General features: G+C 35.2%; 2 protein-coding genes and 1 non-coding gene across 4 annotated transcripts; all 3 read left to right on the top strand.

Moving 5' to 3' along the window:
• Positions 1–948: 948 nt before the first annotated feature.
• Positions 949–2,995, top strand: LOC132307431 (fasciclin-like arabinogalactan protein 7). The gene is made up of 2 exons (XM_059805189.1): positions 949–1,030; positions 1,944–2,995. Exon 2 carries the CDS (start codon positions 1,995–1,997, stop codon positions 2,763–2,765), a length of 771 nt encoding a protein of 256 aa, XP_059661172.1. The 5' UTR covers positions 949–1,030; positions 1,944–1,994; the 3' UTR covers positions 2,766–2,995.
• Positions 2,996–4,589: 1,594 nt separating this feature from the next.
• TRNAI-AAU (transfer RNA isoleucine (anticodon AAU)) lies at positions 4,590–4,663 on the top strand. The gene has a single exon. It is a non-coding gene; the product is annotated as a tRNA-Ile (tRNA).
• Positions 4,664–6,120: 1,457 nt separating this feature from the next.
• Positions 6,121–15,756, top strand: LOC132307429 (fimbrin-5-like). 2 transcript variants are annotated; one of them, XM_059805185.1, is made up of 16 exons: positions 6,121–6,836; positions 7,147–7,265; positions 7,493–7,645; positions 7,783–7,953; positions 8,361–8,617; positions 8,704–8,875; positions 8,979–9,017; positions 9,107–9,175; positions 9,261–9,377; positions 11,413–11,624; positions 12,295–12,450; positions 12,523–12,722; positions 14,124–14,281; positions 14,376–14,472; positions 14,743–14,834; positions 15,347–15,756. In XM_059805185.1, exons 2-16 carry the CDS (start codon positions 7,191–7,193, stop codon positions 15,473–15,475), a joined length of 2,097 nt encoding a protein of 698 aa, XP_059661168.1. In that variant the 5' UTR covers positions 6,121–6,836; positions 7,147–7,190; the 3' UTR covers positions 15,476–15,756. The 2 variants fall into 2 exon arrangements, with proteins under 2 accessions (XP_059661168.1, XP_059661169.1); XM_059805186.1 differs by lacking the exon at positions 7,147–7,265 and having other exon boundaries at positions 6,123–6,836.
• The last annotated feature ends 198 nt before the right edge of the window (positions 15,757–15,954 follow it).

The raw sequence follows: 15,954 nt of genomic DNA, 5'->3' as shown, positions 1-15,954 counted from the left end.
AAAATAACTCAATAAGGAATTGTAAGAATATAATGTTTTTTTGTGTGTGAAACTTGTTTCTCTACACTCTCCTAAAAAACAAAATAACTTAAAAAAAAAAAAAAAAAAAAAAAGTAACAATTGAAAATTTAACAAAACAATAATTATGATAATCTAAATTAATAAAATAAGAATTTAGATTCTTCAATCATCCATTTTTGTTAATATTTTTTGTTCTAGATTTTGTAAAAAATAATTTCGTATAGAATTCTTATAAAATGTTTCCATTAAAAAAAAAAAAAAAGTGATCGGAAAGAATCATGTATGAGATGGAATTTTAGAATAATAAGGTTATGGAAAAAATCGTTGGAAGGATTTTAAGATAGTCATATTATGGAAATAACTGTATTTGAGTTGAAATTTTAAGATAATTACATTAATTTTTTGTATGAGCCAGTTTTTATCAGAATTCTATAGTCTCATTTAAATCACTTTCCTTTAGATTATATATAAATTATCCTTTAAATGCTAATTAAAGAAAGAAATTTTTTTTTTTTTTTCTTAGGGGGCGCCAAGTGTGGATTTTATACAATATATGCTAAATTATTTTTATTTTTACCTATGCTAAAAAAAATTCCAAAACATTATGGGGGGTCATGGCCACCCCAGTCCCCCCTTAGCTCCGCCCCTGGTTATTAGCACACCTTAACAACACTGTAAAACTAACACAAATTAGATATGGAGGGATGATAAACTGATTGATGATGATAGATTATGTTAGTGCAAGGTTGGAGGAGGGTCATGGACAGGTAAAAGGACTAGTTAGTTGACAAATTGAAATAGAAAGCCCAACCTACATGAGTTCTTTTCTTGAAAGTCTCAATATTTACCTTCCAAGTTCAATAGACTGTGCCTCTACAGTATTCTGTAACTTTTACAGTTTTACCTACTCCATGGTAATTTATTTTCCCTAATAAACCACACTCTTTATATAGTCTCACACATTACATTCTCTGCTGCATCATCACCCAAAAGGGCCAGAAGACCTCAGGTCAGTGCTTCCACCCACCTCTCATTGCAATCCCTCTGATTAGACTCAAGCATGCAACTTTATAATGATTTATAGTCTATCTTGTTCTTTACTCTTGTTTGAGTTTATAATTTTGTTATTTTGTTAATGGGGTTTTTTTTTTTTTTTTTTTTTTTTTTTTAATTTGTGTCCTTGTTCTCTAGATGAGTTAATCCAGATCTGTCTTTTCTGTTACTGGTGATGTTCTACATTGTGTAGTTTTAAACATGTTATGATGTTACAGAGAATCTGTGGTCAAGGTTTTTCTTGATGTGATGCAATTTAGATGAGCAATGATGAAATAATCATCCATCAAAATGTGTTCTTGATTTGATTTCTTTTCTGTAGTATTTACATTTTAAGTGTTCTTTTTATGGCATACATGTTTTCATAGTCTCCACATTACAAATGTTTCTTCTTCTCTCCATGGTCTAATTGGCTCAGATCCACTTTTAAGCATTTCATAGTTTTCTCTATCTTTTTCGGTCTCTGAGTTTGTTTTGCATGAATTGATGAAGATATGGTCTAATTTTTAGCTCAATGTGTTCTTTGCATTTGCAAAGATATCGATTTGGTGAATTGGTACTTCGTGAAGACTACTTTTTAGAGAACTGATAGGGATACTGTTTAAATTTTAACCTGGATTCAGAAAATGGGTTTTTGACCTAGGAGGATTTTGAAGGGTTTTTATTTTTTATTTTTTTTTATACCTGTTTTGAAGCCCTGAGATATGAATGTCTGTTGGGTTGACTGTGATCTGGTTTGAAAATGGGGTTTTAATTTTGGTTTAGAATTGGAAGTTTTTTCAATTAGGATCGCGATTCTACGAGGTTTCAACTGTTGGGTTAAATGCTGATATGCTAGATATAACTGTTATGGTATCTGAATCTTGCAGGAATTTGAAGAGTGTATTCACTGATTAATTGAAAAAATTGTGAAAGAAATAATGGAATACAAGATGAGCTTCATGGTTAGTAGTATACTAGTGCTTTTGTGTTCTACATCAGCATATGCTCAAACTGTTGGATCTCCAACACTGAGCCCTACTCCAGCACCGGCACCAGCACCGGACTTTGTAAACCTCACTGAATTACTCACTGTAGCCGGCCCATTCAGCACCTTCCTCCGCTACCTTCAATCCACCAAAGTCATCGAAACATTCCAAAACCAAGCCAACAACACTGAGGAAGGGATTACCATCTTTGTACCCAAAGATGCAGCTTTTGCGTCTCTTAAAAAGCCCTCTCTCTCCAATCTCACTGCAGACCAGCTCAAGTCACTCTGCCTTTTCCATGCCTTGCCTCATTACTACTCTCTGTCAGACTTCAAAAACCTCAGCGACGTAAGCCCTATCAGCACATTTGCTGGCGGACAATATAGTCTGAATTTTTCAGATGTGTCCGGGACTGTGCAGTTAGGTTCAGGATGGACAACCACGAGAGTCAGTAGTAGCGTACATTCGACTGATCCTGTTGCAATTTACCAGATCAATAAGGTCCTTCTTCCAGAAGCGATCTTTGGTACTGATATTCCCCCAACCCCGGCTCCAGCTCCATCCCCCGACATTGCACCAGCTGCAGATACTCCAACTGAAAAGAGTGGAAATGAATTATCTCCAGCATCTGCATCACCATCATCTTCTTATAAAATTATCAGCTGGGGTATTTGGAGTCACATGGTTTTGGCAATTTCGGGTGGGCTGTTTCTGTTCTTCTGAGGGAGGTGAGCTGTTTCTGTTCTTGTGATTGGAGGATTTGTTGTCTTTTTATTTATATTAATTGGATACATCCATTCATTTGCTTTAATTTTTAAGCCATTTTTTTGTTCATGTATGTTATCGAGACGAATTATTGAGTATTCTGCAATGTAATTACTGTCTTTATCAAGATGGCCTTTTGCGCCTGTTCATTGATTTCAAATTGGAAATGGTTATGTTTTTTTTTTTTTCTGATCTCAGCATACTATTTTGTGTGTGGAATCTAAGAACTAGTCTACATTCTACTACTAAGCATTGTCCAAATTTAGTTTCTTTTGGTCTCAGTTTTATGTTATATGAGGCCAAATTTGGTTAAATGAACATTTTAACATCCCACAACCAGCAATTAAGAGGTAACTATATTGAAGAACATCATCATCTGAAGCAAGTTGTCCACTAAAGTGTAATTTTGTTCATGTGAATGGGAGAACTAAATTCTATCTTCTACATTATTGAAAGATCACTAGACAAAAGTTGGTGTATGCTTGCGCCTCATGTGAGTTTCTTATGTGGGTGGCCTGCATATATGAGTTTTCTGCAACATGGAAGCATGTCTCTTACCGTGAGTTTTCCTGACATGGCTAACTTGGATCATTTTCACAATGTGGAGGCGTAGCGACGTCCTACATGAATAAACGCCCTTTTCCAAGCTTAAATAGTATATGCTGTGATTGAGCTTTTCCTAGTTTCTGTAAGAAGATTGATGATGCCTAGTCAGACTCCAGGAAGATGAGTTCTGTTGAGCAAAATATATATCACATTCAATTTTCATCACTTATGTCTACTACATTCACTGCTGATATAAAATCACTTTTTCAGTATGTATGATGGTTAAAATTATGAGTATATGCTATATTGGGATCCTTACAAATCCAAATCCAGACCTGTTCAAGTTTGGCAATCAATCACCAAGAAACAATGATAGATTGAAGATTTTATTTTTTAAAAAAATAAAATAAAATAAATCATATGAACAATAAAATGGTGTAAGCTTTTGAAGATGAAAGCCATTACTATTGCAGAACTACAAAATCATATGAACTTCTGATGTTGTGTGCCAGTGTGATAACTATGCCGCTTAAAGAAGTCTTCTTGTTTCTGAATTTCATACCGGTGGCAGGGTTGGTCACTTTGTTTTACCATTCTTGGGTGAGGATAAGATCCATCGATCTGATTTTGTAGATATGACAGGCCATTAATGGAAAGTTGTCTCAGCTTCAAAACATCATTTAAGTGGGTTAGTTTGCTGCAATGGAAAAGGGAGGAAAGGAAAGAAGAGGTAATGGTACGGGGGGTGATTAAAAACTTGTGTTTGGCGTAAATGGTTGGAAGGAAAGTAAAGGAAAGGAAAATAAATGAATGGTTTTGGAAGAATATCACAAGGTTTAAATAGTAACTTTTCTATCCTCCCAAAAATGGGAAGAAATTGAAGGAGAGAAAATGAGAGACTTGATGTATTATTTCAGATGCCAAATTTACCCTCAACACAAAATCAAGATTAATCTGGCATTTGAAATTATACATCAAGCCTCTCCGTCTCTTTCCTTTCATTTTTGGGAGGATAAAGAAAGTTACTATTTAAGCCTTGTGATATCCTTCCAAAATCATCTCTTTCCTTTCCTTTTCTTCCAATCATTTATGCCAAACACAAGTTTTTAATCACCCTCTGTCACCAAACTGACCCTCACATTCAAACGAACCATGGTATCAAAGTACAGTAATAATGAGGTTCAGTTGATTTGATTATGAATTTATATATTGTAAGCTTCAAGCCCTTTCACAACTGGCCCATTAGCTCAGTTGGTTAGAGCGTCGTGCTAATAACGCGAAGGTCGCAGGTTCGAGACCTGCATGGGCCAAATGTTTAATTTTTTATTCCTTTTTCCTTTTTGAACACATTGATTTGCAAATTGCTTCCAAACAACGCATTGTAACATCTCAATTAACTCTTATATGCAGATTGAGATCCTAGTTTGACTATATATGCTGCAAAATTAATATAAAAAGGAAGCATAGTTTGGCCAAGCTCCATCAATTTCTGGCTTCACTGCAATTTTCTTCATAATTTTACTAGAGTTATACAACATAAATTTCTAATAAAAAAGAAGTAAGAAAACAAAAAAGAACCTTAGGTGGCCCTCTTTTATATTCCATTGCAGCCATCTATATGAGTGACAAATTTTCTCCTCCCCATTAAATTCATTTTTTTTCAGCTCTGCTACCAAGATTTTGCTTCTTAATACATACCATTTTTTCAAATTAGCATTGGCAGCACATCGACAGACTTTTCTCCATTTCTGAATCAAAACCGTGCCAGCAGAAGCTAATTTTTTTTAAAATCGACGCATAGTATCCTTCCAATAATCAAGAGGAAAATGTGGTACTTAAACGCGTTTGCTGTGGATCATAAAATGTTTTTAACTGTTAGCACAAGGGCATGGGACTATACTGAATTTCGCCATGGTCATCCAGCTTTGATCTCTTCCATTTTTTTCTTCCCGAAATAGGTTTGCTGAAGTTTGGTTTCAATGTATAATATTTTGTTTCCTTGCACACACCATTAATTGGAATGAACTCTTGTCATATAACTTCATTTTTCTGTAGCTAGTCTGTGTTATGTACTAAGCTTTGTGTTTTAGTATCAATTTTTCCAGCATTATTAGAGCGTTGTCAACAGTGTTTTGACTAATAACAACCACTGTACTGCTAGAAAGGAAATAATCAAGGATGAGCCAGTTCAGGCTGGGGGCATGTGCCCCCTCAATTTTTAAAAAATTGCATTTTTGTATGCATAATTTTTTAAAATTTTCCCCCTCAACTTTATTTTTTTAAAATTTTTTGTATGTATAATTCTTCAAATAATTTAAAATTGCTCTCCCTCAACTTTATTTATTTATTTATTTATTTTTCGTATGTATAATTCTTTAGATTTTAAAAATTTCCCCTCCCAAACTTTAAATTTTTTTTTTTTCATTTCTGTATGTATAATTCTGTAAAATTTTAAAATTGCCCTGCCTCAAAATTTTTTATTGCATTATGCCCCCTGAACATAATTTTTGGCTTCTTCCCTGAAAATAATGCTGGAAAGTAAAAGCAATAGAAAGTGAAATAAGTGATAAAAAAATAATAAATAATAAATAATAAAAAATAAAAAATTTGCTTGTATAATTTGGTCAGAATAAAATGTTTACAAGAAATTTTATAACAAAAAAACCACCATCACATGTTTTTAGACCAAACGAAACCTCATATACAGTGTTCATTTCACCTCCACAACATTAGTACCACCCACAACCATCACCACTAGGTCCACTGCCCTTAGCTACCACCCATCACCACCAGCCTAGAACCATCCCAACCCAACCTAACTAAACCATTTTTGGAACAAACATAAATGAAATCTCTTGGAGTAGGATCAAACACCATTGGATTGGATGGTATTTACTCTTTACATGAATTTTATTATTATTATTATTATTAAAAAGGCAGTGCCTTAAATTGCTTCTCTTTTTCTTTTTTTCAAAAATTATATCGATCAATTATTATTTTTTTTCATATTAATTCGTAAATCTACGTCTCTATTTCATGGATACAAAAAAATGTTATAGAAAGATCAACTTTATGGTATGAATGAGTTTTGGTTCAGATGATATAATTGTTGATTGTGTAAGTCTTGTTAAGGTCAATATTGTGAGTGTTCGTGGAAGAAAATTTAAAAAATAAAAATCAATTTTATTACATATATTAATTTTTAACTTTTATCTTATATTTTCTAGGACATAAAATAGGGAAATCAACAACTTAATTTAGGTAGGCGCATTCCTACCACTTTTTTATATTGGAAAAAAACAAACGGTCCTCAAGAAATTAATGAATCAAATATATCCTTTGCTTTTGGCTCCTGAGTATTCGCGGGTCCGAGAGGCAAAACGGTTTTTTCTCTGCTCTCTCTCTCTCTCCATCTTTCATTGGAATACCTGAAGAACACCCAAACCTCCAAGAGAACGAGAAAGCTCTTTCTGAGTTCAGAAGGTTCGTTTTCTCTCCCTCTCTCTCTAGGCATCCTGTTTCTCTAATGGGTTGCAATTATCTTTTCTATTACATTCGTAGACCACTACATTTTCTCTGCCCTTTGTTTGGTTGCTAAGAAAATAGAGGAAGAGAGATTGAAATTTGATTTGTTAAATATGAGATTAGGAAAAGTTCTGCTTGAGGGGGATTTATTTCTTTATTCTCGAGTGATGAAAATCTAATATATGTGTTTGTGTGTGTGTGTGTGTGTGTGTGTATTCCTTTACATTTTCTCAGCATCCTAAGGTTGTGTTATTCTTTTATTGAACAGTCATATTAGGTGGTAAAAAAGCTCAATTGTCATTGCTTAGGGCAATGGTAAAAGCTCGAACTGACGAGCAAGCAGATTCGAGTTTAAGAGCAACCACTTTGTGTAAAATATCGCCAAAGGTTAGGCCTGTCTCAGATCATGCCCTCCCAGCACTCACTAGTCATATGAGTTTCGATTGAATATGAATGCACATTAAACCACCTATATATCATCAATCCTCAATGGCTCATGATAGTTTTTCATTAATTTGGATATAAATTCTTTTGTATATTGGCTATCCAATTTTACATGCTTGGACTATCTTATTTAGTTTTTTCTAAATTTGGTGTTTGCTTTATTCATTTAGTTTTCTTCTTCTCATTGGGGGCTCGCGCAAGCGAAAGCACAAGCACAAGCACAAGAACAAACAAAAATGTCTAGCGCCGTGGGCATTTTTGTTTCTGATCCATGGCTTCAAAGCCAATTCACTCAATTTGAGCTTCGTGGCCTCAACTCCAAAGTATGTCAGTCTATCAATTTTTTGAGGTTTTCTTTCTTTTTTACTTATTTAATTTTTAAAAAATTATGAGAAAAACATGTGACCAAGTTGCAACTTTTGGGTGAGATGTTAAATGGGGTGCATCTTTCTGCTTATAGTTTCTTTCAGCAAGGAATCAATCGGGTCATGTCACTGTGGGAGATTTGCCACCAGTGTTGGCAAAATTGAAGGCTTTCAGTGAAATGTTTACAGAGGAAGAAATTAAGGCTGTATTGGGGGAGGAGTCGCCTAACATGAGTGAAGAAGTTGATTTTGAATCTTTCCTTCGGGTGAGTTTTTAAGGACGTTGGTCGTACAGCTGCTTTTCAATTTTCGTGCATTTATTCATAATTTTTTTTCATGCTGACGGTTGAAATATATCCTTAGAAACTGGGGATAAGATAGATAAAAAAATAAAGGTTGAGCAATTATGCCATTGGATGCCCATTGTGATCTTTTGTCTCAATTTTTTATAATAGTTATTTCGGATAGTTTTGGTTTTGAAATATTATTATAAGAAAATGGGAAAAAAAAATGCAGGATTTCATTAATGGGAAGTCTTCTATCAATTTGCATGCCTTATATGTCATTTGCTCCTGTATATTATTGATGTTCTTTGTGTTTGGTAGATGAATTATTGTTTTCTTGGAAGTGGTAGAAAGAAAACAAAACCTTAGTGGGGTTTTGTGATTGGCAGGCATACCTAAATGTACAAGCACGAGCCACAGCAAAATTTGGAAAATCAAAAAAATCTTCTTCATTCCTCAAGTCTTCTTCATTCCTCAAGGCCACCACAACCACCCTTCGCCACACCATTGCTGAATCTGAGAAGGCTTCATATGTTGCCCACATTAACAGCTTCCTTGGAGATGATCCTTTCTTGCAGAAATATCTTCCTATGGATCCATCTACCAATGCTTTATTTGATCTCGCAAAGGACGGAGTTCTTCTCTGGTACATATATATCTAGCACCCACCTGACACTCTTATACTTATCAATTTAATGTTTGCGTCAGTGATCCATTAAGCACTTCATGCAGTAAGCTCATTAATGTAGCTGTCCCTGGTACAATAGACGAGCGTGCTATTAACACGAAACAAGTCCTTAATCCTTGGGAAAGGAATGAGAACCACACCCTTTGCCTCAATTCTGCGAAGGCTATTGGTTGCACAGTGGTTAATATTGGCACGGAGGACCTAGTTGAAGGAAGAGTAGGTTAAGCTAATGTTAGCTTTACTATTAAAATCTTGTTGGACAAATCTTTATCAGCTCTACGGATGTTTCTGATGTCTGTTCCTTTTGTTCATTTTGTAGCCCCATCTGTTACTTGGATTGATTTCTCAAATAATCAAGGTATATTCACTAACCCTGCTGGTTATGTGCTTCAAACATGGATATATATTACCAGAATTCTTAAACTTTTTATATGATGGCAAAATCAGATTCAACTTTTGGCTGATCTCAATCTGAAGAAAACTCCTCAACTTGTGGAATTGGTGGATGATAGCAAGGTCGGAAGATGTTGATGGGTTTTGCTTTTTTTATATTTCTATAATGGAAAAGACTGAAGCAAATAACATGTTGTCTAATTTGCAGGATGTGGAAGAGCTCATGGGTTTACCTCCAGAAAAGGTTTTATTGAAATGGATGAATTTTCAGTTAAAAAAAGGAGGCTACAACAAACAGGTTACAAATTTCTCGACTGATCTGAAGGTAAGAAAAAATCACTACTTTTTTATGTGGTAGAGCAGTCTGTTTTATATTTTGCAATGGCAACTTAAGTTTGCAGTATCATTTACTGACTTGCGGGTCAGAATGACATTCAATCACAATGCATTGGACAATTTGGATGACATAAAGATACCCTACATGTAAGGCTTAAAAAATCTAGAAACTAAAATTATGATAAAAAATTTTATAATAAAAAAAGGCATAGACTAAACTAAAATACAGATTCTAGAATGTATACATTGCTTAAATGCTTAATACAGGCATTAAAATCCTATGTGGTGATGTTAGATAACACTGATTGATAAATATTAATGAGATATACAGATGATGCAAAATGCACTACATTTATTTTTTCCCTAATTAAAGTATGGGAATTCATGGGGGGATTGAACCCAAAATATACTAAATAAATCAAATCAGTTATTATGATCAAAATCATCTTCTCAAATATTCTAATCTTTCTTATCATGCTTTTGTGTATCATGATGTTATTATTAAGTATTAGCTGGTGGAAATGGTAACTGATTTGAAATTTTTAAGTGGAAGCTTACAGAGGTTTCTCAACTACTGTCCAATCCTCTTTCGTAGGATTCACCGAATTTTTAATCTTGAAATAAACAGTATAAGTGAACAAATATGTAATTACATTATCAGATAGGTAATAGTAGAGAAATGAATTCTCTCATGAATTGCAGTGAGGTCTGAGGGACAACAAATTGATTGGTTGGCGGTGAAAAGGAATGAGAGACTGAGATCCATTTTAGCCCGCAGAAGGAGACAAAGGATGTCTCGCGATGTGATTTGCTGATATCGAGTTTATCACTAGACATCTCATGATTTGCTGAATTCAAGACTTATCACACATTACTTACAAAAAAAGAATTATCACACATCAAACTGGTCAAGGTCCATTCCATGTCCAACTCACCAGCAACTGGTACCCTGACTTGATTAACTTGGTGAGTTGCCTGAGATTTTGAACCCTTCATATCAGCGTGTATATTTAGTCTCACCACTCACGTATGTCCCATATCAGTGTCCATACTTCATAATCCTTTGTCTACTAGGCGATTGTAAATTGGAGAGTTTCTATTTTCGTCTTATGGTTCTATATTTGCAAGCCATATAGAGACCATGAAAAAGAAATTTGATGGATAGAATTTCTCTACAAATGTTCTATTGTAGTGGTGACAAATTATTATCTTTCATAAATGAGACTCTTAGTAGGCGGTAGATTCTAAGGTTTCTGTTCTTCCAGAACCAGCCCTCTAATCACCCTAATTTAATCACCAAAATTTCAATCCTTGGTTCACAAACACGACCCTATTTTTACCTACCATCCTAGCCCTATAACTTTTGATGTCACTTGATCTTTTTAGGTTCCTCTCTTTCTATCTGTCCATTTTCTACTGCTTGTAGTTGTTTAAGTCTCCTTGCATTGACTAATTGCTTTCATTTTACAAATATGTCTGTGTATGTGGAATGATAAGGCAGTTGCTTAGTTAACTTAGTAAATTAAAAAGTACATATTATTTTTTAGGGGAATAAGATTTTTGGAATAGAATGGTCTTGGTTTCTTCAGGAAGTAGTTACTTAAGGTTGGGAGACCTTTAGTGAATGTTGGGTTCTTAGAAATAAGCCAGTTTGTTAATCTTAGTTTTCATAATTCACATTTTTCTTTAGAATTTTGAACTTTTGAAGTATCATCTCTCAATCCTGTCCTTTCTTGATATAAAGCAACCAATGAATCCCATGAATCTGTGCTACAAAGGTCTTTGAATAGAGAAAAAATCTTGAATCTAAGTTTTGTGAACTATTCTTTATCTGTTTTCTATTGCAAATATTTTTTATTTCAAGGAAAGACTTCCATGTGTCATGCAACCGATTCAACTAATCAAGTGTAAAGAAACCAAAACATATATCAGCAATATTAACCCATCAATAAATTTAAACTACAATATTACCACCAGTAATTTTGGCTTTTCCAAAGTGATATGATAGGCTTATGCACTTGCAGGACGGAGAGGCCTATGCTCACTTGCTCAATGTTCTTGCACCAGAACACGGTACCGCTGACACCTTGGATACTAAGGATCCCTCTGAAAGAGCAAATTTGATTCTTGAGCATGCGGAGAAAATGGAATGCAAAAGATACATCACTCCAAAGGACATTGTTGAGGGCTCGCCTAATTTAAATCTTGCATTTGTTGCACAAATATTTCAACACAGGTCAGAATAAACGTTTTTGTTTCTTTATGTCTGGTGAAGGACAAAGATTTATTCTACCTTTACCTTGCTAGTGTGGTGATACGAAATGTTTTGAGACCTACAATGTGACATTTAAAAACTATCTTTTTCGTAATTGGATTGTTAATTCGTTAAGTGTGACAATATTTTGCGCATTCAGAAGAAAATATGATACACAATAAGGGATTTGCCTGGCAACTTGTTCTGGATTCTGTGCAGCTGTGCGTCCTGTTAAATTTTCAGAGATGTTTGTTTTAGCAAAATGGCTATTGAAAGATAAGCAGTGTCCAGATTGTTAATATTGTGAGCTATGAAATTATTTTTAGTTTTAGATGCATATGTCGCATGGTTGGCACAATCGACAATATTTCTTGTTCTCACATTCTGAAGCGAGTATTTGTTTCTCAAATTGCCTGGAGAATTGTGGGGAATTTTCCTTATCGCCTGTCCTTGTGTGTTACCTAATATTCTAATAATATTTTTCCTCCTGGCAATGAATGGCTTTTCAATTACATTAGATTGTTTATCCTTTTTCTTTTTTCTTTTTACTTTCTTTTTTTTTTTTTTTTTTTTTTCAATTTTAGCTATTTTGTGCATATTTATTCAGTTTAGATATCTGTATAATTAGTGTGTGCATTTTTTTTTCTTCCAGGAATGGCCTAACTGTGGACAGCAAAAGTATCTCCTTTGCTGAGATGATGACAGACGACACTCAAACTTCTAGGGAGGAGAGATGCTTTCGGCTGTGGATTAACAGTCTTGGAATTGATTCATATGTCAATAATGTGTTTGAGGATGCCAGATCTGGGTGAGGTTCCCATATCTTGCAATATATTGACCCCTCATATTTTTAGCTGATATCTATCATTCGTGCATGCAGGTGGGTTATTTTGGAAGTTCTTGACAAAGTTTCTTCAGGATCAGTCAACTGGAAGGAGGCAACAAAACCTCCCATTAAGATGCCTTTTAGAAAAGTTGAGAATTGTAACCAAATTATAAGGATTGGAAAGCAATTAAATTTCTCCCTTGTGAATGTAGCTGGAAATGATATTGTACAAGGAAACAAGAAGCTCATACTAGGTTAGTGTGCTGCATTTCTTATCTTTTACTTTCCTCCTCATTTCCCCCACCCTACACAAAAATAAATAAATAAACTAAAGAAAGATACAAAACATGATTCATGTAACCAATTGTAGTGGTTGGAACGGAACAATGTTTGATTGAATTGAGTTGTTGAGTAGTGACTTATTTTGGAGCATTGGAAAAGGTGTATTTTGGTAAGGAAGTTTTGGTGGGTGTAGCTTTTAATCTCCAGTAACATCCTAGCACACCACCTAGCCATGACTTGCATTAGGTAATGACTTTTTTCTATACTGTAACCATGTACACGTATTTGACCTAATGTATTTGAGATTAGGTAATGACCTTTTTTCCGTACTGTAACCAAGTACATGTATTTGACATTTGTTTGTCGAAGTGCATAAGCTGTGATTCAATGAAAAATATCCGGTAGGCCCTTGTTTCTTTTCAAGTAAAAGCAGCGTATTGTCACGGGTTTAGAGTTTCAGCACCACTCTAGCTGCTCCCGTGCGGCACCAAGACGTTGCTTTCACTCTCGCAAGTACTTGGTCAGCCTAACTCCCGTGCACACCTTAGCCAACACACTCCCCTCGTGCCCTTACTAGTGTTGTAGTTGCCCTCGCCCTCTCCTCACTTGGCTTGCACACTCACACACAGTAAGGCACTTAAGTTGGCAAGGAAAGAACACTTCTATTACTTCAAAGAATGCTTTGTACAAGGCTAACACTCAAGCTCTCTACAAGGCTCTCAAGACTCACTCCAGGACTTGTTGCCTACAAAATGAAGTCCTACCTCTATTTATAGGCATCCCCATCCCCAATGGACGGCTAGGATGCATTTTAACCGATGGTGGAGATCGATTTTCTAGAATCTTCTCCCACCTTCTTCACACTTCCATACTTATCCATAAATATCTACAACATTCTAGAATTCTCCATACTACTCCACACAACTCTGGAGAACTCTAGAACCTTCCACACACTTCTACATATTTCTACACATATCTAGAATCTTCCACACAACTCTAGACTACTCCGAAAGACTCTAGAAACTCCACTTGCCATGCAGTTGTCATGCAGCGTCCTCCTCAGCGTCTGCGTGTCGCCTGCGTGGCACAACCTCCATAGGCGGGGCGTGACAGTATGCTCCTTTAACTGCTGGTGACTGAATTGGAAACATTGCCTAATCATTGACATGCTCTTTTTCTACTGCTTTTTTGTTCTCAAAACAATTATTGACCTAAAATTTGCTTTTATTAGTTTTTAGATTCATTGTTTTTCGTTTCAAGTACTATGTGTACTTTTTGTAGAAACTTATTATCTTCAAATTCCATTTCTATGTTTACTCACAAAGTGAAAAGCAACGAATAAAACCTCAAATTGTTTACCTTTTCCCTATCAGCTTTTTTATGGCAGTTGATGAGGTTTTCTATGCTCAAACTACTGAAAAACTTGAGGTCCCATTCCCAAGGAAAGGAGATAACGGATGGTGATATTTTAAATTGGGCAAACAACAAAGTGAAGATCGCTGGCAAAACATCTCAAGTGGAAAGCTTCAAGGTAAGCAGAAAACACTTGATTTTGTATTAAAATAGATTCCCATGTCATGTTTAATAGCTTGATATTTTGCGGAATTTACTTTGTTTTCTTTCAGGATAAAAGCCTTTCAAATGGGATTTTCTTTCTCGAACTTCTTAGTGCTGTAGAGCCAAGGGTTGTCAACTGGAGTGTTGTTACCAAGGGCGAAACTGGTATATTGTTCTTTGTACTAGGGAGATTTTATTTTTTCAGTTTGTGTTCGGTGGATATTGTTTTTTTTTTTTTTTTCTTTTTTGTCTTTCAAATTGTTGGTAATTAGCTGCAGATTCTGAAGTTTGAGTAGCATAACCCTGAATTCCCCAATTTTGCTTCAGTTTTGGCTTTTTAGCCAGCCCGTGATTCGAATTTATATAAAGTATTATGATATTCTTAGTCTAGGAATATGACTGGAAGCATCTTACTTGATGTTATTGCAATGGCAGACGAGGATAAGAAATTGAATGCAACTTACATTATCAGTGTTGCTCGAAAGCTTGGGTGCTCCATTTTCTTATTGCCTGAGGACATAATTGAGGTAAGAGTATAATCATTTTGAACTTGATCGCTCAGAGGTTCAGTCACTACACAAGTACATCTTGGAAATCACTCCATTTGGTAGGTGTTAGTGTTACAGTGGCACTAATGGTTGTAGTTGTCAAATACCAACTCCCTAGATGATATCAACTTTTAATGGTAGTTACCCAGCCTCTTGAACTTGTTGCCACCCTTCATCTGATTGATTCAACCCATAGTCTTCCTATTGATGGAAACTGGTGTCACTTGGTTGACCTCATCATTCTATCAATGGGTTGGCGAAGGTTTATAGTGTGCCCATCACTATGCATGAAGTGTTGGTAGAGATGTCAATCTGTCATCTGACATTTCATGGTTGGTTCTAGCCATCACCAGCTAAAATGGAATAATTTTGGTTGTGGTTTCCTAAATATGACCAGGAAGTTTGAGAAATAAGAAATTGGTACATTTCACATTGGATTAATACGTAAATTCAGTGTTAAAGTACACTGTAATTTTGATTGTGTTTGACAGGTGAACCAGAAGATGATCCTCACCCTAACAGCAAGCATCATGTACTGGAGCCTGCAACAAAAAGCTGAGGATTCAGAGTCAACCACACCTACCGAAGACAAGAAAGCACCGGAGGGCGACAAACAATAAAACCTCTCCAAAAAAGTTGAAAACAAGAAACCTCACCGCATGGTCCAAAGGATGACTCTAGGTGGAGAATGACCAAGAATTGCAACTCCCAAAATTTTTTCTTCGAGCCCTTACTTTCCTTTCGAGGACAAGAAAAATGAAAATCCAGTTGCAGTTAGTTGATCTGTGAGATGGTACTCCTGTATGGGACAGGGCATGGTCAATTTTGTTCTGATCAACCACAGAAAAAGAGAAGTTATTGTAAATTTTACCTTGTGTAATTATAGTCTACTGTTCTTATATATATTCTTTCTCACAATTGTTATATTGATTATATAATGAATAATGCAACTGGGGAGAAATTATCCTCAGTATCATACTCCATGGGAATCTCTTCTTTAATCCACTTTTTTCAGGCGTCTTACACTTGCATAGATTCTTATGAAGGTCGGAACTATGCCAACAAGAAGTAATAGAAAATTAAAACTAGAGAGTTCGAT

Source organism: Cornus florida, unplaced genomic scaffold, assembly GCF_030987335.1.
Source record: "Cornus florida cultivar Cherokee Brave unplaced genomic scaffold, ASM3098733v1 CherokeeBrave_3.0.0_Hap2_Chr05, whole genome shotgun sequence".
Lineage (NCBI taxonomy): Eukaryota > Viridiplantae > Streptophyta > Magnoliopsida > Cornales > Cornaceae > Cornus > Cornus florida.
This window is presented reverse-complemented; position numbering and strand designations above follow the sequence as displayed.